This window comes from Crinia signifera, chromosome 9, assembly GCF_055691185.1.
Source record: "Crinia signifera chromosome 9, ASM5569118v1, whole genome shotgun sequence".
In the NCBI taxonomy this organism is placed as follows: Eukaryota; Metazoa; Chordata; class Amphibia; order Anura; family Myobatrachidae; genus Crinia; species Crinia signifera.
The window spans coordinates 131,068,981-131,090,644 of record NC_139225.1 but is presented as its reverse complement, the minus strand read 5'-3'; the positions used below and the strand labels follow the sequence as shown (position 1 = coordinate 131,090,644).

The following is a 21,664-nucleotide window of genomic DNA, read 5'->3' as shown; positions in this document are numbered from 1 at the left end:
ACGTGTTTTAAAGGGGAATTAACTTAACAGGCATGGTTTTGCTTTGTAAGTTAATGCCCCTTTAAAAAAGTCATAATTCAGCAGACATCTTGCACTGCACTGAACTCAGACGGCATTCAATTCCACCCTATACTGTATGTCACACATCCTTATGCTTCTTACTCTATAATTAAGACTTCTGTGCGACGAAGCCGCACCGCCGCCAGAAAAAGTGTGTGACTGCACTGAGAGGGGGCAAGGATTATTGGGAATAATGCTCCCACAAGCCATGCCTCCAGTTTTCATCACTATGGAGGCATGCTAAGCGCTCTGTGAGCTTCTGGCATGCCCCCAGCCCCTCTGTCTTCCGTGAATAGATGCTCTGTGTAGGCGCAAAATGTCATGGGACAGACAAAAAATCCCTGTCGCATGAAAATCGGTACAGATGGGAAGTACTGTATCAGTGGCGTAGCTACGTTTTGGGAGCCCCCCCGCCCTGCCAAGCACCCCTACCCCGCCACCCCGCCGCCCATGCAAACCCCCCCTCAATCCCCCCACAGCCTTACCTATCGCGCTGGTCCCGGCGGCTCCGTTCTTCTGCTGAGGACCACCAGAAAATGGCCGCCCCCATACAGCAGACAGTTTCAGAGAACATTGTGCTATATGGGGGCGGCCATTTTGTGGTGGTCCTCAGCAGAAGAACGGAGCCGCCGGGACCAGCGCGATAGGTAAGCCTGCGGGGGATTGAGGGGGGGTTTAACTATAGCACCGCAGCCCCCGGCGCCCCCACATGCACAGCGCCCCCCCCACGGTGGCGGGGGCTGCGGTGCCATAGTTACGCCGCTGCTCACTGCATTGATGTCTGGGGTCCAATTCCCACCATGGCTCTTCCTCTGGTTTCCTGCCACAATTCAAAAATAGGCTGTTAGGTCAATTGGCTCCAGGGCTGGTGTAAAGATTCTCGGCACCCTAGTCAAAACTTCAATCTACTGTACTGCTACACTGGTCACCTCTAAATACACAGCCAAGGAAACAGTTTCTCTGTTAGTTAATGCTCCTTCCACAAACACAGTCACAGTACTCACAGTCGATAAATCACAGGCCTTCTGCTTAATTCCCCAGGTACTGTAGTGAGACCCTGGCCCATGCCCTGACACAACTATCAGCTGGCACTTATTAGCCTGCTTTCAGGCAGATGGTCTATAGACCTGAAATGGACCTCATGGATTGATCTCTCCCTTCATTCTCACATCCACACCCCCAGGACCCATTACCCAGCTTTTTACTTAAAAACCAAACTCTAATCCCTTTCACAAACTCTGGGGCTTTAAAATGCATAGGCCAGAAACCTGGGAAAAACATATCTGCTGTTTAATCACTTTACTGGTGCTTCTATAACACTGGTAATAAATACATATAAATATATTGCTTGCTTTGGCAAACATCTCCACTTTTTGAAATCCACACTTTAGTAAAATCTAACCATTGGTATCACTGTCTTTCCCCTATTTTTAAAGCAGAAATCATTTAAAAGGCAAAGCTAAACTTATTTTCCCATTGAAACGATTGCTGCTTTAAAAATATAGGCAAATTTAACAGCATTCATGCACAGCCTGCAGCTCAAAAGTACAGCATAAGCCCCATGATGTGAGTAAATCATAGTTGCTGCATGGGGGCATGGTCATGCAGGAAGATGAGAGAGAGAGAGAGAGAGGGAGAGAGAGAGAGAGAGAGAGAGAGAGAGAGAGAGAGAGAGAGAGAGAGAGAGAGAGAGAGAGAGAGAAAGTGTGTGAGAGAATTGTATTTAGAAACTAAGGCACTCACAAGTGACTTTAAAATAAAACTTATCTTGTGGAAAGTACATTTTGGCCCTGAATATGTCCAGGAACCTAGTTCCTGATGATGTCATATTTAGAGGCTCAGAAACTTAGTTCCTGATGGTTCCTGCTGAAAAATAGCACTGAATATACCGTTAGCCTATGTGAACCAATGATATTTTTATGAGCATGTATTTCTTTTTACTATTTTTTATGTTGCTATTACTCTAAGGCCTATTTTTTTTATAATTAACAGGAACTCCATTTGAGCCAACAAGTCTACTCCGATCGGCTGTTTCCAATGTTATTTGCTCCATTGTATTTGGTGACAGATTTGACTACGAGGACAAGAAACTTATGGCCCTTATGACATATATTACAGATGCTTTTAAGCTATTAACCTCTGGCTGGGGTCAGGTAAATATTAAGAAACAATTGAGAAGAAGGGGGGGCGGGGCCACGACGGAGCGGGAGTGAGAAGCGTGGTGTGCGAGCTCCCCAGCAGGGAATGTCTCGCTATCTACACAGGCGCTGAAAGCTGTATTTTCTCCCCGGCGGCAGAACCATAGAGCTGAGCGTTGTCAGCCAGAGTGACGCCACATGCTGCGGCGTCCGGAAGCGCTGTGTCGGGTCTAGCAGCCCGGTCCGGGTGCTCGTGTTTGTGTCCCTACACAAACTTGCATTTCTACAAACCTTGGACAGGGACCACGGGGGGCCGGAGTCTAAGGCTCTAGAACCGCTGCAGCTACACAAACAGAGCTGGGGACGTGTGCTACTGAAGCGATGCCTGGAGACCAAAATGGATGGTAATGGCAAGTGAAAGAAATCCTCCAAGAGATACCACAGGCTGATCAATCCCTCCATGGGCGTTGGGTGCAGTATACTAAATTTTCTTATCTTTCTGCTGGTTGTGATCTGCTGGTGCCATAGCACAAAAATGCCCTATCAGTGCTTGTGAACTTTCTGTGTGTTATTCAGCTTTGGTGCCTGTCTGCAAAATAGTGACATTCTTTGACTACTTGCACAAAGCTGCAGCATACTTTGTTACCTCAGTATAAATGCAAGGTGCATGCTCTGAACCTTATCTGATAACGCCGTTACTTGCACTGCACAAACCTGAAGGGGTCAGGTGTGAGCTGCCCCTAACTGGTGAATAGCTGTTGCTTATTATAAGAGACATTGCTGGTCACAGCTTGTGAAACAAGGCTGACATTTGTGTCTGAGCAACAGAGAACGGAAAGGCGAGCAGGTCATACTACAATTAGGAACCAGCAGGGCCGCAGTAAAAACTCCTGTACGCCCGTCGCCTTCCTATTCATCGGGTGCTAAAAAGCGGTGTAGTGGTATTATAACTAAATACTTTGCTGGTGGTAGGCCTGAGTACAGGCTCCCCCTGTTGGGCGTACTACTTGGATCACTGCACTTATAGGTACCGAAGGTCCTGGTGAGAGCGGACCAGTGTACCAGTGCCAATTAAATCAGAACATAACCCACTATATAGTTTATCATAACGGGCCAGGTGAGAGCTGTCCCTAACTGATACGTGAAGACCGCACATCAATTCTTGCGGTTATATAGAGGTAGCAGGTCCATTAGGGGGAAGAGTCATGGGCAAAACTGGCAATGCCACGGCCGCAGCACGGCTGGAGAAATTTGCCAGGTCACAGGCAAGCAATACCAGCCAGACCCCATCCTCAACACCTCAGCCCACGCCGACGAAGCCTAAAAGTCTAACTCCCCATGCCACCCCCGTTAAAGTCATGGCTCCTGAAGAAATAAATGTCCCAACGCTTCAGCAGGTTCTAGACGCTATCACTAATTCCGAACAACATCTCTCCGGGCAAATTAAAGATCTACAAACGGAAGTCCTGTCTCTAAAATCAGACATTAGTGCAATTACAGTCCGCATGGACGAAGCGGAGAAACGTATTTCATCCTTGGAGGACATTAATAACCAATGGCTTAATAAGATGCATCAGTGTACCCAACAGACTGCCGATCTCAGGTCCAAGATGATAGAGATGGAGGGGAGGCTCAGGCGTAATAACCTGAGGTTTGTGGGCCTGCCAGAGCACGCGGAGGGGCAAGACCCCCAAAAATTTGTCGAAAAATGGCTGACGGACACCATAGGAAAAGCAGCATTTACTGCACAGTTTGCTGCAGAACGTGCACACAGAGTACCGCCTCGGCCTCCTCCCCCGGGTGCCCCACCGCGTACATTTATTGTAAAATTTTTAAACTATGCGGACAGAGACATTGTGATGCGCTCAATTAGGGCAAATGGCCCTTTGCTGTATAATGGTAACAAAATTGCGGTGTATCCAGATTTTGCGTTGGAAATCCAGAAGGAGAGAGCCAAGTATGGAGAGATTAAGAGGAAACTTCGCGATTTGGACATCAGCTACTCCATGATCTTTCCATCTAAACTAAGGGTGGTCGATAACAACATGACCCACTTTTTTGCCACTCCTCATGAGGCAGCCCAGTGGCTGGAAACAAAACCGTTGGGTTCTAGGCGCAAGGCGCCTGTGTAGTGACACTTAATAAACATGATATTTGCACCCTGCTGGGGGGTGCGCTCACCCCCGTTCAGGGGTGGCCCTTTTTCATTTTTTTTTCGTCAGCCCTCACGACGATGGTTTTTCTATTTTTGGGGACTTCCATTACCTATTTCAAATATTTCAAAAGTGTTTCTTCTTTTATGAATTGGTTGTCTATATTTTTTCGTTTTTTTGCTTTGGGGGGGTGGGGAGCAGGTATGCCTATCGGGATTGGGTATACAGGGTGGGGGGAGGGGTGGGGGGTGGGTTGGATCCGCTTGGAAAACAATAGAATAAGAATGTACTTTTTTTGTGTTGGTGTTAGATACCCCTGTCACGGTCTGGGATTGTCCCACTTCCCTTCCTGTTGGCCACATAGAAAGGGATGTGTTGGATATAAATTTGCAGGTGTCAGCATTGTAAAACGGTGTACCTATGCATACAAAAAAAAAAAAAAAATAACAAATGATTAAGCTCTTAGCATGGAATGTAAGGGGATTAAATAATAAGATAAAGCGCTCTTTGGTATTGAACCAGTTGCGCTCATACGGGGCGGACATTGTCTGTCTCTCAGAAACCCATCTGGTAGGTGGTAAACTGCTCTCCCTGAAACAACGCTGGGTTGGCTGGTTATACCAGTCTTCGTTTACGACCTCCTCCAGAGGGGTGGCGGTACTTATAAGGAAATCGTTGGCCTTTGTTAACAACAGGGTGGAAATAGATCCAGGAGGCAGGTTTGTTTTTCTGGATTGTACCGTCAATTCACTCCCTTTGATACTGCTCGCAGTATATATCCCCCCTCCGTTCTCGTATGAAATCCTGGCGAAGGCGGTGGCATTCGCGGCGCGCAACCCATCTGTAGAGGTGGTGTGTGCCGGGGATTTCAACAACATCTCTGACCCTGTGTTGGACAGATGGAGGGGAGGCTCTTCCACTGTTCCAACGGCCTGTACCCCATTTGCCGGGTTCATGCGGGATATAGGATGGAGGGATTTTCGTGCTATTCGCCAACCTACCAGACCTTTTCTAGAATAGACTTGATACTAACATCACACTCCTTCAATACCCGTGTAAAAACTATAGAATATAAACCTCGGGGTATATCCGATCACTCCCCTGTAATAATGGAGTTTTCGGATAGACTTGCGAGGGGGCAGGGGTTTTGGAAACTCAACCCAGCATGGTTGCTTTATTTGGGGCAAGTGGAGGAGACGACTAAGTTATGGGGTGAATTTTGGGATACGAACCGGGGCTCCGCAGCGGCGGCCACTGAGTGGGATGCGTTTAAGGCTTATATGAGAGGGGTATATAGGAAGCAAATATCAGAAATTACACGTGCCAAGAAGCAACATTTGCAGAAAATGGAGGATGCTTGTTTGGAGTTGGAAGCTGAATACCTCCTGAACAAAAACGAATTAGCAAAAAACAGCTGGCAACAGGCACAAAAAACCTGGCTGGAGGCCATACATGTCGAAAACACAAAACTGATGCTGCATCAGTCCGCTAGGGCATACCAATCAGCGGATAAAACAGGTCGCTACCTTGCCTATTTGGCTAAAGCAGAGGGACCCCCGCTTTGCATTGGACCTATAGCGGATTCACAAGGTCAGCAGATCTACGACACCCCGCAAATTGGGGGGATGTTCTGCAAATATTTCCAGACTATTTATACCTCCGAGAGTCAATGTACTCCAGAGGAAATTTCTCTTTACTTAGAAAACTGTAAACTACCTACCCTGTCAGATGCTGAAAGCCAGGATATGGACAAACCATTACTACTGACCGAGGTCTGCCAGGCCATAAAAGAATTGCCCTGTAATAAGGCCCCTGGGCTGGACGGGATTCCAGCAGAGGTCTTTAAAAAACATTCTGATATTATTGCCCCTCAATTCCACCATACTCTTTTGCGTTGCTTCGAAGAAGGGGGAATTCCTCCCTCTATGGTGGAAGCAAAGATAATACTCATTTTAAAGCAGGGAAAGGACCCATTGAAATTAGACTCATACCGCCCCATCTCCCTATTATCAAATGAGGCCAAAATCTTGGCGAAAATCTTGGCCAATAGACTTAAAAAATATATCTGTAAAATAGTACACCCCAACCAGTCCGGCTTTATGCCGGGTAAGTCAACCTCTACTAATCTGCGTAGGTTATTCACCCATTTGCAGTTGCCCCTAGAACCAGATGGCCAACCAGCGGTAGTATCTTTGGATGCTACCAAAGCTTTTGATATGGTGGAATGGCCATATTTATGGTCCACCCTTAAGGCATTTGGGCTAGGGGCCAACTTTGTTAAGTGGATACAACTACTTTATAACCGACCCACAGCCAGAGTATCTTTAAACGGATGGACCTCACTATCTTTTGGGCTCTCTAGAGGCACCAGGCAGGGGTGCCCCCTTTCCCCCCTTTTATTTGCGTTAGCAATTGAGCCCCTGGCCTGCGCGCTAAGATCACATAGGGACATACGTGGCCTGCGGGTCGCCAAGGGTACAGATGTGGTCTCATTGTACGCCGATGACGTATTGATCTATATGTATGATTATAGGATTTCGCTCCCGAGGACCATCGAGGTGATTGCTGATTTTGGGAAACTTTCTAGTTTGAAAATAAACTGGAATAAATCCCATATCCTGTACCTTGGCGATACGCAGCCTCAGACGCTTCCAGCTCCGTCTCCATTAGTATGGACATCCAAATTTAAATATCTAGGGGTACAAATAACCCGTAACTCGGAGGACTATACCCAGCAGAACATCTTTCCAATGTTGAATAAAATAGAAACCAAATTTAAGTCATGGGGGAAACTTCCGTTGTCAGTGACGGGTAGGATCAACCTAATTAAAATGGTGGTCCTTCCCCAGCTGTTGTACCTGCTGCAACAATCACCAACTCCTCTTCCTAAAAAGCTCTTTCGCAAACTTAACAGTAATATCTCCTCCTTTATCTGGCACAACACGCGGCCTAAGGTACAATTGAATAAACTTATGTTAAATAAAGGGGCAGGTGGACTGGGTCTTCCAGATTTTTATGCGTATTACTTAGCGGCTCAATTAGCCCTACTACGACCTTGGTTTGAAGAAACGGAGGATAGTGATACTGCCCACGCATTAGTGGAAATAACCTCTTCAAGAAATAGCCCCATAAATAGAATACTACAAACAAATATTATCCCTAAGGATCCACCCCTGCTTAAGCAAGCCATAAAAATCTGGCAGGAAGTTAATAAAAAGCTTAAAATCCAATCTTTTGACCCAATCCATCCAATTGATGACCCAACAATTATTAGAGAGCCAAATGTGTCTCAGGTTAGTGAGGTCTGGAATAAATACGGTGTAACAACATTGGGCCAAATATATCTCCCCGGTCGAATCAAAACGTTTGCAGAACTAAAAACAGAATTTGATTTACCTAAGGGTTACCTCTATCGGTATATTCAGCTAAAAACGGCATTGGCCGCCCGCTTTCAAGATGGTCCCCCTTGTTTAGTGGAAAACCCAATTAGGAGAGCAATAAGAGTGGGTGGGCCTAAAAAATTGCTGAGTAGATGTTATAGATTGATAAGGCAGGAGAATGGACCAAATATCTTGGAGCCATTGCGGCACAAGTGGGCCCAGGATGTTGGCCCAATAGCGGAGGATGAATGGCGCTGTGCAGTCTCAAATATTGCCAGAGCTACAAATGCACTGAGGGTGCAACAAGTGCAGTATTTTATCTTGCACAGAGCCTACATGACAACATCTCGTATGCTAAAATTTAATGGGTCCAGTACGTCGAGTTGCCCGAAATGCAAACGGGAAGAGGGTACCTTTTTACATCTGATATGGCAGTGTCCAGTATTAGTCACGTTTTGGACTGATGTAGTACAAACCATGGTGGACACAGGTGTCCCTCGGGAGGTACTATCGGCCAGAGGTTGCCTGCTGAACATCCTTGAGCACGGCCAGTTGGATCCTGGGGTTCCCCAATATGTGACAAATCTTTGTGCCTTAGCAAAGGTGATAATCGCAAGAAGTTGGATGGCTAAGGAAGGACCAAAAATAGACAGCTGGAAAGCTTTAGTGACATACACTGCTAAACAGGAAAAATCTTTAGCTAAAAGCCGGAATACTATGTATAAATACTTGAAAGAATGGCACAGATGGGTTGACTACTTTCCTATAAATTAATAACTTACAAATAAATAACTCACTAATAAGTCACTATCACAATATTATAGATTAGGTAGAAAATAAGTAACACAGTAGAACCCTTTTAAGAGGGCCATACACCCGTATCACGATATTAATTTTTTAAACAAACTTAGCGGGGGCACGGGGTTAAACTTATTATTAAATAATGCAACCACGTGGCCAAGAATGACACACCTCACAGCTAGTATAATATTAATAGTAAATTATACATTAACTATAGCACCAGTCTTTGTTCCAGCGTTTGCTGAAAAATAAATAAGCACTATATCACTCTAAAATTATTCACGATTCAATATATGGGCGGTTAGAATTAGACAAGATCAGGGATAAGAAGATATATATATAAATTAATTTTTGCACGTATGGATAGATAAGAGAATAAAGTACTATATAGTAAGATCCGGCTTAGTAATGTCAGCACTACCCAAGAGTGTGTTGGTAGGAATGAGCGGGGGGGGGGGGGGGGGGTCGGATATCTCATAAACCATTAGACGGGGCTAAATGTAGCTAAATAAAGAACAACTTACCGACAATAAAGAAAGTTAAAGGGTATATTACTCTAACAAGCGGGGGTAGGGGGGGGGAGGGGTCTTGGTAGGGTGGGAAGGTAGGGGTGGGGGGGGGTGTCTAATGTATTATAATAATTATGTATACAAGGCTGTGGTAACTTAAACTATGTTCAGTAATGTATTTTTGTACCCAATGTGGGTCACGGTCCTGTTAAAAATGTTGTTTTTTATATGCAAGAAGAAAGTAAATAAAGATTATATAATAAAAAAAAAAAAAAAAAACATAAAAAAAAAAAAAAAAAAAAAAAAAGAAACAATTGAGAAGCATAATATGTGCTAATAAAAATACTAATTCAGTGGTTCCCAAACTGTGTGCCTAGGCACCCTGGGGTGCCTCAGGACACTTGCAGGGGTGCCTTGGGTTGGTGGACCAGGATCAATTCATATTATGAATGGTCAATGTACCTGGCAAAACCAGTGCTGGTGGCTGCCAATCATAACATATGTGGACAAACAGAAGCCAATCCTGTCCCTCACCAGATAACTGTGAGGATCCGATACGTAATGCCGGCGGTCGGAATCCCGGCGGTCGGAATCCCGACACTGGAATCCCGACCGCCGAAATCCCGACATGGGGGGGACGTGGATCGCCCCCCCTTGCAGGCTCGCTGCGCTCGCCACGCAGCGGGCCCGGTGCCTCGCTACGCTCGGCACGCTATTTTATTCTCCCTCTATGGGTGTCGTGGACACCCACGGAGGGAGAAAGTTTCGGGATTTCGGCGGTCGGGATTCCAGTGTCGGGATTCTAAATACCGGGTTCCCGACCGCCGGCAAATTGACCGCATCCCAACTGTGACATATAAACACAATGCATTTCATTTAATATTTTTTTTCTGAATTTCTCGATAAGAAGCATTTGGCCTATGGGGTGCCTTGAAAATATTTTGATGCTCTAGGGTGCCGTGATTCAAAAAAGTTTGGGAACCACTGGCCTAATTTACAGTATTACACAAACATAATACAAAGGCTATTTGGAGGGTGCCTGTGGCGGGAATGGCTAACGTTCCCCAAAACTGAGCTGCGAGTGCCGATCTGTCTGTATACCATCTGATTAAGCACACACAACATACAATGAAAGCATGTTGTGTAATTACAACTGAGGGATTTGCTAATTATGCCTTGCCTATGTTGGTAGCTAAATGATGTGCCTGAGGTCTAGTACAAACAAACTAAATTACCAATATCAGAACTGATGTAGTCTGCTAGATTGTTCAGTTATTTATAATGTATAATCTGGCGTCATTATGTACTTTTGTAGGAAATATGTTATTAAAAAAATAAGTACAAAAGAAGGATATTCTGAAATGATACACAGATTCTGCATTTCCATGTGTGCAGTTGCAATGAACAATGGAATGAGAGTGCATGAGTATCTGTGTTAATCTGATATACTGTAATAGACAAAACAATTGCTTTTTCTGTCTACAGTTAGCTGATGCATATAGCAATACAGGATTTAATGCTTGGTGAGTGATGGGATTTAGGGCTGGATCCCAGTACGAACACGAATAAAATGTGCTCTAGCATCCTTGAAAACTGTCTCTGAGGCAGTGGCCAATTTGGGAGGTACAATAATATTGCATAAGGAATACTGTTTACATCCCTGACGCCCAGTGTGATTGCCCAGTTCTAGAAATTGCCTTGATGGGAACTTAGAATAGCAATATCCACAGGAAAATCTAAATGTAAGATTTTTTTTTAATTCATTTTATTTTTTTCCAGCTTCTTAATGTCTTCCCAACCTTGATGAGCTATGTCCCTGGCCCTCACCAGAAACTTTTCACAACTTTCCAAAATCTGAAGGACTTTGTGATGGACATGGAGAGGTCTCACCGAACCACACTGGATAAGAACTGCCCACGAGACTTCATAGACTGTTTCCTCATAAGACTGGAAGAGGTGAGTTTGGGAGAAGTCTTTGTAACAGAAACGGATAAAGTATAAGCACACTTTGTTTCTACAAACCGTGAAAACCGTTTTTTTGTAACAGCTAAAAAAATAATTTAAATATCTTCCAGGAAAAAAATAACCCAAATACAGAATTTCATGAGGAGAATTTACAGGCGACAGTAATTGACCTTTTTTTCGCTGGAACTGGGACTACAAGTTTGACATTGAGATATGGATTCCTCATTCTGCTCAAGTACCCTGAGATACAAGGTAACATTGCTTCTTATCTCCATAAACAATGGGAGATTATTTAGTAATGTTGGCCGGTAGTGTACAAAAGAAAAAGGAGGGGGGCGGGGGAAATAAAATTTGCCAATGTAAACAATACTGTAAGCTTTCTTTAAGCTGTATACAAAAAGACATGTGCAAGCCCTAATTATTGAAAGCTTAATCCTTAATATTTGTCAAGGTGCCCATTAACGGTGCATTAGCCACCGTGCGTTTTGAACTAGATGTAATGCAATCTAGTTCAAAAAGTAAATGCAGCACATACTTTTCGTGCTGTGCGATGGGATCTCATCGCACACAGCAATTGTACCGTGTATGGGCAGCTTTAGACAGCAGAAAACAGAACTTGAAATCATTAAATTAATATTTATTGGGACATTTAGCAAATATTGGAGAGACCAATCAGCTTCTACAGTATCTGTCAGTTTACAGGCTGTGCTAGAATGATTTTGTAAATCTCTCCAGGGCTGGCGCTAGCCGCACGGCAGAGCCTGCAAAGCAGGGAGGCGCCGGGCAGGAGAGGCGCTGTCCCTGCCTTGCTGACCCTGCTGCTGTGCGCGCTGCGCCTGTCAACCTGTATGACAGCGCAGCGCAGGCAGCAAGTTAAAGAGCGGTTCCCCCCTCCCACTCTTCCTCTCTACCCGGCGTAGAGCAACACGCCGCGCACGGTCAGAACACACACACTTTTTTTAAACATTTTTGTGGGAGGCAGGTGCGCCAGGCCAAATGTGAAGCGTCGGCGGCGGGAGTGCGGGCAGGGGGATAACGGGCGACGGGTGAGAGTGTGGGGCCAGCTGTCACTCACTGAATGTGTGTGACTGTGCAGTGCCAGACTCCAGTACAGCTGCAGCAGTCGTCCACCGGAGCTCATCCTCGCTAGTTTGGCTGCACCCTGGGACCGGATGCTGCATGTTGCCTGCCCTGAACTGAAGGGGAAGATGCATGTTGGAGGAGCTCAGGGACGCTGAGCTCGAGCCAGCCCTGTATAAAAGGCTGGCTGTTTTTCAAATTTAGTAAGTAACTGTTTCTGCCTGGCTTAATACATAGATACTGTACTGTGATTTGATATATATATGTGTGTGTGTGTGTGTGTGTGTGTGTGTGTGTGTGTGTATGTATGTGTGTGTGTGTATATATATGTATGTTAGTGTATATATGTATGTGTGTATTTTTTTTATATATATATATATATATATATATATATATATATATCACATACACACATATATACTAATATGTGTGTGTGTGTGTGTATGTGCATGAATGACAATCTACACAGTGACAGCATAAGAGACAGTGGCGGTGGCGGCACTGGGATTCTGAACTTCAGCGCCGTCTGCTCCCCTCAGTCAGCAGCTTCCCAGGCTCCCAGCCGCTATCCTCCACAGTGTGAGCTTAATCAGGGTGAGGGAGGCACAGGCGTCGTGTAACAGGGAGCCCAGAGACACAGTAGCAGCAGCGCTTTTCCTTGTCCCTACTGTTTGGTCCCTTCATTATCTCTCTTCCCCCTCCTTCCAGCTACATCCCAGGTCCCCGGGATGGGCTCGCTCATCCGTAGATGAGTGTGAGAGGCGGCTTGGAGGGGTAGCTCCCCCTCACAACGATGGCCAGCCTGAACTTGATGTTGCACTTCTATGGGGAACTTGTGCCTGCCGGAAGCTGACTCTGGGTGGCGTAGCTCCCATCTGCCACTGCATCATAGTCCCTTTAGAAATAGCAGCAACTTACAGCCCTCCAAAGGTACTGGGGTACAGGAACTTGTTAGTCTTAGTATAATAGGCATTATGGTGTGTGTGTGTGGTATAATGTGTAATGAGCATTAATGATGTGCTACATAATGTGTAATAAGCATTACAGTGTGCGGCACAATATGTTAAGGGCATTATGGTGTGCGACATAAAGTGTAATAGGCATTATGGTGTGTGACAATGTGTAATGGGCACTACGGTGTGCTTAATCCTGGTACAGTGTTTCTATAGGGGCTCTACCTGGCGCAGTGCGCCTAAGTAACACTGGTTCAAGATGAATAATTGACACTACTGTGTGGTTTAAGGTGAATTGGTACTATTATGTGGCCACGTGCCTTCCCCACGAAGCCACACCCTAAATTTTTGACTGTGCCTATTTTCAGTGTGTGTTTGCTTGTGAGGTGGGGGGAACAACTCCTTTTCTGGCACAGAGTACCGAAATGTATAGTTACTGCACTGTTGCTACACAAGATATATGTATAAGTGACATTACTACTATGGGCGTTATACACCCTTTTTTCCATCATGCGTCTTCAGCACTTTTTGTAAAATATGGGTGGGCACAAATTTATAGTTTGCAGGAGGGCGCCGAACACCCTAGCACCGGCCCTGAATCTCTCCTTACTAATTTATTTAGGTTTATTGAAGTAGTGGATTTATTTATTTTTCAGTACTTGTGTAGTTTCACGGCGGCACGCTACGTTGTCAGCATAGCCCAATGGCAGCCTAGCATAGTTAGCGTAGTGTTCCAGCGGCAGCCCTGCGTAGTTAGTGTAGTGTAGCTCTGTCCCCGGCGTCCCTGGCAAGCCTAGTGAGCGCCTCTCACGCAGCGCCAGTAACGGCCAGATCCCCAGTGCTGGTGGATGCTGGTGGAGAGGCGATCATGTGGGTGCCGGCGGAGAGGCGCTCCATCTGCCTGTTAGGAGTCATTATTAATGACTCATATCTGTCTTGCCTGTTATGGGTTAATTTCAGTCTGTTCGTATTCGACTCTCTGGTGGCCTCCAGTGGTGACTCTTTGCCATTACAGACAATCTCCTGTGAATTTATGTATGCACAAGTCTGACCTCGTTAGCCCAGCTGTTCTGGATTGTGCACAGCTGCCTTAATTACCTGAGGCCTTCATAAGGCATCCTGACCTGTTCAAACCTGCCAATCATAGCTCATAGTTCCTAGTTACCAGTGCTGTGTGCAAGTTTGTTTTGTGTGAGCTCCTATTCTCTGTGGGAGTTTGTGCTAGTCTTGCCTTTGCCTTTTGGTATCCTGCTACAGCCCGGTGAACTCCAGCTAAGCACACCTGCTGAGCGTCCTGTGCCCCAAGCCTGAACTGTGTTACCCCATCCATGTTCCTGGTCACATTCAGCAGTCCTGTCTGCCTGCACTGCAGTCCCCTAAGATCTGTCTGCAGTATCGTCATCACTACAGATAAGTCAGGGGCCTCCCCTGCAGCAGCTTATTTTATTATTATAATATTTGGTACCATCTCTGCATTGTTGCAGTTATTCACACCAGGGGCCAGGTTTACCTTCTAGCGGTTATTCCTTTCCTGTGCAGGAGTCTGGAGTTTTATTTTATGTTACATACCACCTCTGTGCATTGTTGCATTTATATTGTGTTATATACCACCACTGTGCATTGTTGCATTCAGTCAGGGTGGTTCCGGCATCTCCGCCCTGTGTTAGTTAGCTTTTTCTTTTGCGCTCTGGGCTGCCACGTGATCACGTTGCCCCTCCTAAGACCTGACTGCAACAGAGTCTGGGCGGACCTAATTTGCCCTTACAGCCGGGGCGGTTAAAGGTGAAGTCTAGCACCGCACATGCTCACTGACACCGACCCGGGGCAACAGAGTTAGAGGACAGGCCTGGTTCCGCTTCTGCTGGCCCTTACACTGCCTGAAATGCACGAGCGTCTCATACACTTGTACAACTCAGTAATTCGTACGGCAACCCTGCCGGTCAGGTTTAGGGGTTTGTTAGGGCATGCGTCTCGTGCACAAAGCAGGGGTGCGGTGCACAAGTGCTTCTCATGCACAATAAAGGACGCATTTGCCAGTGCTCCATATTACATTCTGGCAAATAGCTCCATTTTAAACCCTCAGACCTGTTCATACCACCACTATCCATGTGAGCGTGGATAAAAAATTAGGCTATAATTTTTTTTTAAATATATCAATTTGCCTCCGCTCAACTCAGAACATCTTGATCCTCACCAGATAACCAGAACTGTCCTATACCATTAGCCATCTTGACAAAAACTGTCATGGTACACATTGTGGCCAGTGGAATCTTAACATACTGTATATGTGTATTGTACTTCTAATTGGACTAGTTGAATATTTTTACACACTTTAACACTATCAGTTGTTTGCAATTCTAAAGTTATGCTACATTTTTCACAGTAGCATAAAGAATGCTTAATTCCAGGAACATTGGCTATGTCAGCAGTTCCCGTGGCACCTTGGCCTGCTTGCAGGGTGCCTTAGCTGGTGGTCCAGTACCAATTCAAATTATTTCTGGTGATTGTAACACTCAAAACAAAAACTAATGGTTAAGATTAATAATTATAATAATAATAATAATAATAATAATAATAATAATAATAATAATAATAATATATGTGGAAAACAGAAGCAGAACCTGTCCCACACCGACCCTAAAAGTTACATATAAACACAATTTGCTTAATTTAGTATTTGTTTGTGAATTTCTCAATAAGAAACGTTTGAGCTAGGGACGCCTGGATTTTTTTGGATACTCTAGGGTTCCGTGAACCACTGCAATTTAGGAAGCACTGCCCTCCAGTGTGTGAACAATTTTGTATGACAACTTTATTGATATCCATAAGCGTTTATGTGGCCCTCCTTAACTCTTTGAGTGCCAAGTGACTTTGTCAAAATAGGTGTGAAAACAGCCAAACATTTTTAGTCATCATAATGACTTTTAATGTTTAGCTTATATAGGGGAATTTTTTTTTTTTTTTTTTACGCATTTTTTTATTTGAATTTATATAACAATTGTGAGCGAAGCTGGCATTTTAGCAGATATTTTGCACATCTCTCACATAAAGGGTTAAACATGCTGGCAATATAAGTTTGGAATGTTTGTTCTTGAATTATTTGTTTTGTTCCAGATGCAGTATGAAAAAAAAAAAATAGAATAAAAACTGTTATCAAGCTTCCAACCTAAATGCATAAACCTAAATGTATATTTCAGAGAAGATCCATGATGAGATAGACAATGTAATAGGCAGAGATCGCTGCCCATCAGTGGAGGACAGGAGTAAGATGCCATACACAGACGCTGTTATACATGAGATCCAGAGATTTGCTGATATTGTCCCCGCAGGACTGGCTCGTGGAACCAGTAAAGACACCACCTTCAGGGGATATCATATTCCAAAGGTAGTTGTGCAAGTGACAATGTAAATACTGTAATAGTTGTATGATTAAATGTAAATATTATCGCATTATATATTATTACATACTGTACTATCTTCTCTTTATTCTTTGCAAAATTCTACACCTTTCCATGCTTTCTTTTAGTATTTTTTTCTGGTTCTCTCTATACCTCTAAGTCCTGTGTTGCACACATTTTGTATATACATTGTCTATGATCAATGTTCAAAAAACAAATTATAATTGTGACTTTAGGGAACCTTGGTGTTTCCAGTCCTGACCTCCGTCCTCAAAGACCCCAAAAAGTTCAAGAACCCAAATAAGTTTGATCCTGGACACTTTCTGGATAAGAACGGTGACTTTAAGAAGAATGATGCATTCATGCCATTTTCTGCAGGTACACGTGTTGTATTTTATACTATTTGCAAAGCAGGTAGGCGCCGACCAGTAGAGGCGCTCTCCCTGCTATGCACCCTGCCAGCTGCCGATGCCAGGGCAGCCGAGAGGAGGGGGCGGGTACTAATTACCCAGGCCAAGGCTTGCTGGAAGGGCCCCGCAGGCCCTGGTCCGACCCCTCCCTTCCCCCTCCATCCCTCCCGGGTAGCAACAGCAGCAGAAACGTCTACAGCATGTGCTGTGCTGACAGCAGGCTCAGCATGAGTGTCTCACTGACAGCATGAGAGGTCATGCTGAGCCTGCTGTCAGCACAGCACATGCTGTAGGTGTGTGCTGCTGCTGAGATTAGATTTTTTTAGTTTTCTTTCACCCTCCTCTAAACATTTTGGGGGCGTGGCCTAAGTGTGGGAGGTGCCCACACCTCCCACACTTAGGCCACACCCCAAAAAATTTACTGGGGCCCGGCATTCCTCTTGGCTGCCCTGGCCGCTGCCTGTCACATGGCGGCATGTCAGACAGAATCGCCGGTAACTTGATGCTGTGCTCGCCACACTATAGAGAATCAACTCCACACCAACGTGGATAGTGGGGGTATGAAAAGGTTGGGAGGATGCGTACCATGGGCCTGCTGCGCTCGCCACACTTTAGGATGGCGTGGATATTGGGGGTATCTAATGGAGGCATTTGCCAGTATGTAACATGGAACACTGGCAAATGCCTCCTTCATTGTGCATGATACGCAATTGTGTCCGCACCCCATCTTTGGACAGGCAAGGCACGTTCTACTCAGATGCTGGAGCGTCTCATTGCTGGAGCGTCTGAGACACTCCTACGTATCACACAGATGGAGCGCCTCTCCACCGGCGCCAGCATGATCCCCTCTCCACAGAAGAGAGGATATCATGCGGGCACCAGTGCTGTGTGAGAGGTGCTCATTAGGCTTGACAGGAGCTTAGGAGTAGCAGCGCTGGGCTGCCGCGGAGTCAGCGTAGGACGCTGATAACGTATATTACAGAAGTAAGGCTGCTGGCGAGCTGCCAGGATTCAAACAGGCGCTATGCTGATAACGTAGCTTAGAGAAGTAAGGCAGTTTGGCAAGCTGCCAAGATTCATAGCTAGAGCAGCACGTGCTGACGCCGTGAAACTAAAAAAGAACCCAAAATTCAAATTCTGCTGCCGTGCTGACCCCTGCCGCTACTTCACAGCGCTACGCTCCCCCTCTTCCAGCAAACGGGGAAGAGGTACCTTTTTTTGTAGCACAAGCTGTCCCTTTAAGGAATAATGGAAGGGAAGGCGCAAAATTTCAGTTTGCAGGGGGGCGCAAGACACCCAAGCATCGGCCCTGCTGCTGGTATTTAAAAGTGTTAGCATGTAATTTTCCCTATGTATGATGCTTCTAGCATATTCTGGTCTGTATCTCAGTGCTGAGATACAGACCAGAAGCACAGTCTGCATCAGCCAATTAATGGAGTTATTAAGAGAAGACTCAAAATGAACGGTGGTTCTTTAAAACTATATTGTTAATGCTTGCAGGCCAGTTAAAAAAAAAAAAAAGCTGTGATAATTATTCACAGGAAAATGTGTGCCTAAAGGCCCCCATACACTATGCGTTTTGGCCCCGATTTCACCCGATTCTGGAGGATTGGGCCGAGAAATCGGGTGAAATTGGCCATATTGCGTAGGGTATGACATCTGATCTGATCCGCGGTCCCGTGCGCATTGGATCAGATACGGATGTCGGACGGTCTGCACATAAGATAAATCATGTGCAGCCAACTGGGGGAGCGGCAGGAGCAGGCTGGGAGTGGGGACCAGTCCGGGGAGCAGGAGCAGGCTGGGAGTGGGGACCGGTCCGGGGCAGCGGCACGAGATGTAGAGGCAGGTAGGGAGCGGGGTCTGCAGAATCAGATGCAGAGCAGAGACCGGGGCGCGGCGGGAGAATAGAATGAAATCCTATTCAAAAGACTGGGCGGCCGCTGATTGGCTGAGTTCCCAACCAATCAGCGGCCGCCCAGTCTTTGGAATAGGATGGTTTCTATTCTCCCGCTCGCCGCGGGGACCGCAGAGCAGCGGGAGAATAGAAACCATCCTATTCAAAAGACTGGGCGGCCGCTACATCTCGTGGCGCTCCCCCGGAGCGGCCCCCACTCCCAGCCTGCTCCTGCTGCTCACCGGACTGGTCCCCACTCCCAGTCTGCTCCTGCCACTCCCCCCCCCCTCTGACTGCTCCCACGGACCGCTAGCTCTCCTGCAGCTCCCCGTATTTTTACATGTGATAAATCACATCCGATTTATCACATGTAAAAAATGGCACATCAAGTGCCAAATCTTATCAAGCTGCCAGGGAAGCTCAGTGGGAATCGGGGCTGACTTGTCCTTAGGACAAGTCGCCCTAGTGTATGGGGGCCTTAAGAATAAGAAACAGTTTGTGGCTGGAATCATTGGCACTGGTTGGCTGTTATGTCAGTCGAAGTTCCATACTACCCTAAGTACATTGCTGATGGTGGTCCAGAGTGTGCCATGGAGGTAACAGGTGACAGAAATGAATTTGAAAGCAATGCAGTTACACCTATACAAATAGTTAGCTCAGGAACAAACAATTCCTATTCACAAAGTTATATTTGACCCAGGGCATTTGAGCATTATATGCATGCTTAGAAAAGCTACAATATGAAGCTTAGAGTTTCCCCCTCCTCAATCCCTGTCATTACGGGTCTCAGGTCCCATTGCGACTTATGTCCTTTCAGGGGTTCTGCCCTCCTGTTGCCATTGGTCTGTTGCGCATGTACCCATTAAAATGTCCTTCCCGAAATGGGCGCTGCCTCCTTTAGCATCCTTAATAACTGTCTCCTCTGAGGTAGCAGCCATTTTGGGAGAGACATTTATAATGTGGCAGGCACAATAAGGTCACAGAAAAGTATCTGCAGATCCCAGCAGTGGCGTAGTAATAGCCCCCGTAGATGCCCAGTGCCCACAAGCCACAGAACAGCCCATGATTTATTAGATATAACAAAAAAATAAGTCAATTTTTACATTGTTTCAGGTTAGCACCATTTACCATATCTGAATCTGACCTATAACCAATATTTTATTCTGTTTCCTCAGGAAAACGCATTTGTTTGGGGGAGGCTCTGGCTCGGATGGAACTCTTCCTTTTCCTCACCACTATACTGCAAAAGTTTACATTGAAGACCACAGTAGACGAGAATGACATAGACCTAACTCCAGAACCAAAGACCAATGGTTCTCGATCTCGGCCCTATGAAATGTTTGTTGACCCTCGTTGAGCAAATACTTATCATATTACATACAAAGAATATAAGCATCACACCAGAATCAAATACTGTAGGAACTCATTTCCCTGCACAGTTTGAGAGGTCCCCACTCTAGAATCCTTCAGAAACAGACTCAAGACTTCCCTCTTTACTCATGCATTTCCATAATTCCCCCTAGTATAATTAATTTGAAAGCAATTTTGTACTTCATTGTTCCTGCACTGTATTACATTCATTCTATCTGTTAAGAGCTTTGAGTCCTATTGGAATAAGAGCCCTATATAAATAAAATTACTACTAATAATAATAACACTAATAATAAAAAAAAGACTTTGGGCCTGACTGAGACCTGATCGCTCATCTGCAAATTTGCAGATGAATGAGAGTGGTTAGCCAACACCAGACGCAGAAACCCACCCAGGGTAAATCTGAGTGATTTGCAAAAATATCGCTATCCACCTGTCGCACATCGATATGCAAGTCACTCACCATCAAATGATTTTCCCAGTCTGTACAAATGTAAGTAAGTCTGACACTTCAGCTACTGTGACAGAGAGGCTGATCGAGGCCAACGCTAACACACTCTCCCTTAACCCCTTCCCGACATTTGACGTATATATACGTCATGGCCGGGATGTACTTCCCGACACATGACGTATATATACGTCATGACTTTAAACTGTCCCCGCGTCTATAGACGCGGTGACAGTTTAAACATGTCTGCTGTCCCTGACAGCTGACATGTCCCAGCATGTCCAGGGGGGGCGGCGATGCCTCCCCCCCGTCGGCGATCGCTGTGATTGGCTGTTCAATGTGAACAGCCAATCGCAGCGTTTTCCTGTGTTACCGGCGAATATGACGCTCGGTAACACAGGTGTCAATCACCGCCGGGTGGGAGGGGGCGTGAGGGGGTCACCGGTGATGACCACACCTCACCCCACCTGCCCCCAAGGCTGTGATTGGTCCGTCGGACCGACGGACCAATCACAGCCATAGCGAGTTATTTAAACTAACGGTGACTGCGCTGCAGACGCCATTCCGGTCTGGAATTGCGTGCAGAGCGGTCACCGGCCAATCTGTCGTGATATACATACCTGATCCTTGCCTGATACTTGCCTGATACTTACCTGATCACCGCTGGTAGCGTGCTGCCAGCAGCTGGATGCTTACTGGATCTTGTCACTTCCTGTGTGCTGCTGCTGCAGTGTCATAGAGTGACAGATAGTGAGAGATAGTCAGAGATAGTCAGAGATAGTGACAGAGAGTTACATAGTTACATAGTTACATAGTAGGTAAGGCTGAAAAAAGACTTGCGTCCATCTAGTTCAACCTGGTATAGATATCCATTGCTGATGGAGTGATAGAGAGTGCTATATTTTGTGTCTGCTGCACCCCCTTTTGTGCTGATCAGTATATCTGTGCTGATCAGCAACTTTTTGGGGGTGCAGGGGTTATTTTTTTATATATATACCTGTCAGTTGCACCAAAGCTTGTGCTGCCTGTGCAACTGACTGCTGCCCCCCTGCTGCCCCCCCTTTTGTGCTGATCAGTATAAATTAACTGATCAGCAACTTT

General features: G+C 45.7%; 1 protein-coding gene across 2 annotated transcripts in view; it reads left to right on the top strand.

Moving 5' to 3' along the window:
* LOC146036043 (cytochrome P450 2H2-like) overlaps positions 1 to 20,662 on the top strand; it is a 76,288-nt gene extending 55,626 nt beyond the window's left edge. For both annotated transcript variants that reach the window (XM_083159811.1, XM_083159812.1), the window contains 6 exons: positions 2,053 to 2,213; positions 10,821 to 10,997; positions 11,117 to 11,258; positions 16,237 to 16,424; positions 16,674 to 16,815; positions 19,920 to 20,662. In XM_083159811.1, the coding sequence (XP_083015937.1) occupies positions 2,053 to 2,213; positions 10,821 to 10,997; positions 11,117 to 11,258; positions 16,237 to 16,424; positions 16,674 to 16,815; positions 19,920 to 20,101 (992 nt within the window). In that variant the 3' untranslated portion in view covers positions 20,102 to 20,662. The remainder of the gene's footprint in view (positions 1 to 2,052; positions 2,214 to 10,820; positions 10,998 to 11,116; positions 11,259 to 16,236; positions 16,425 to 16,673; positions 16,816 to 19,919) is intronic.
* Positions 20,663 to 21,664: the final 1,002 nt, after the last annotated feature.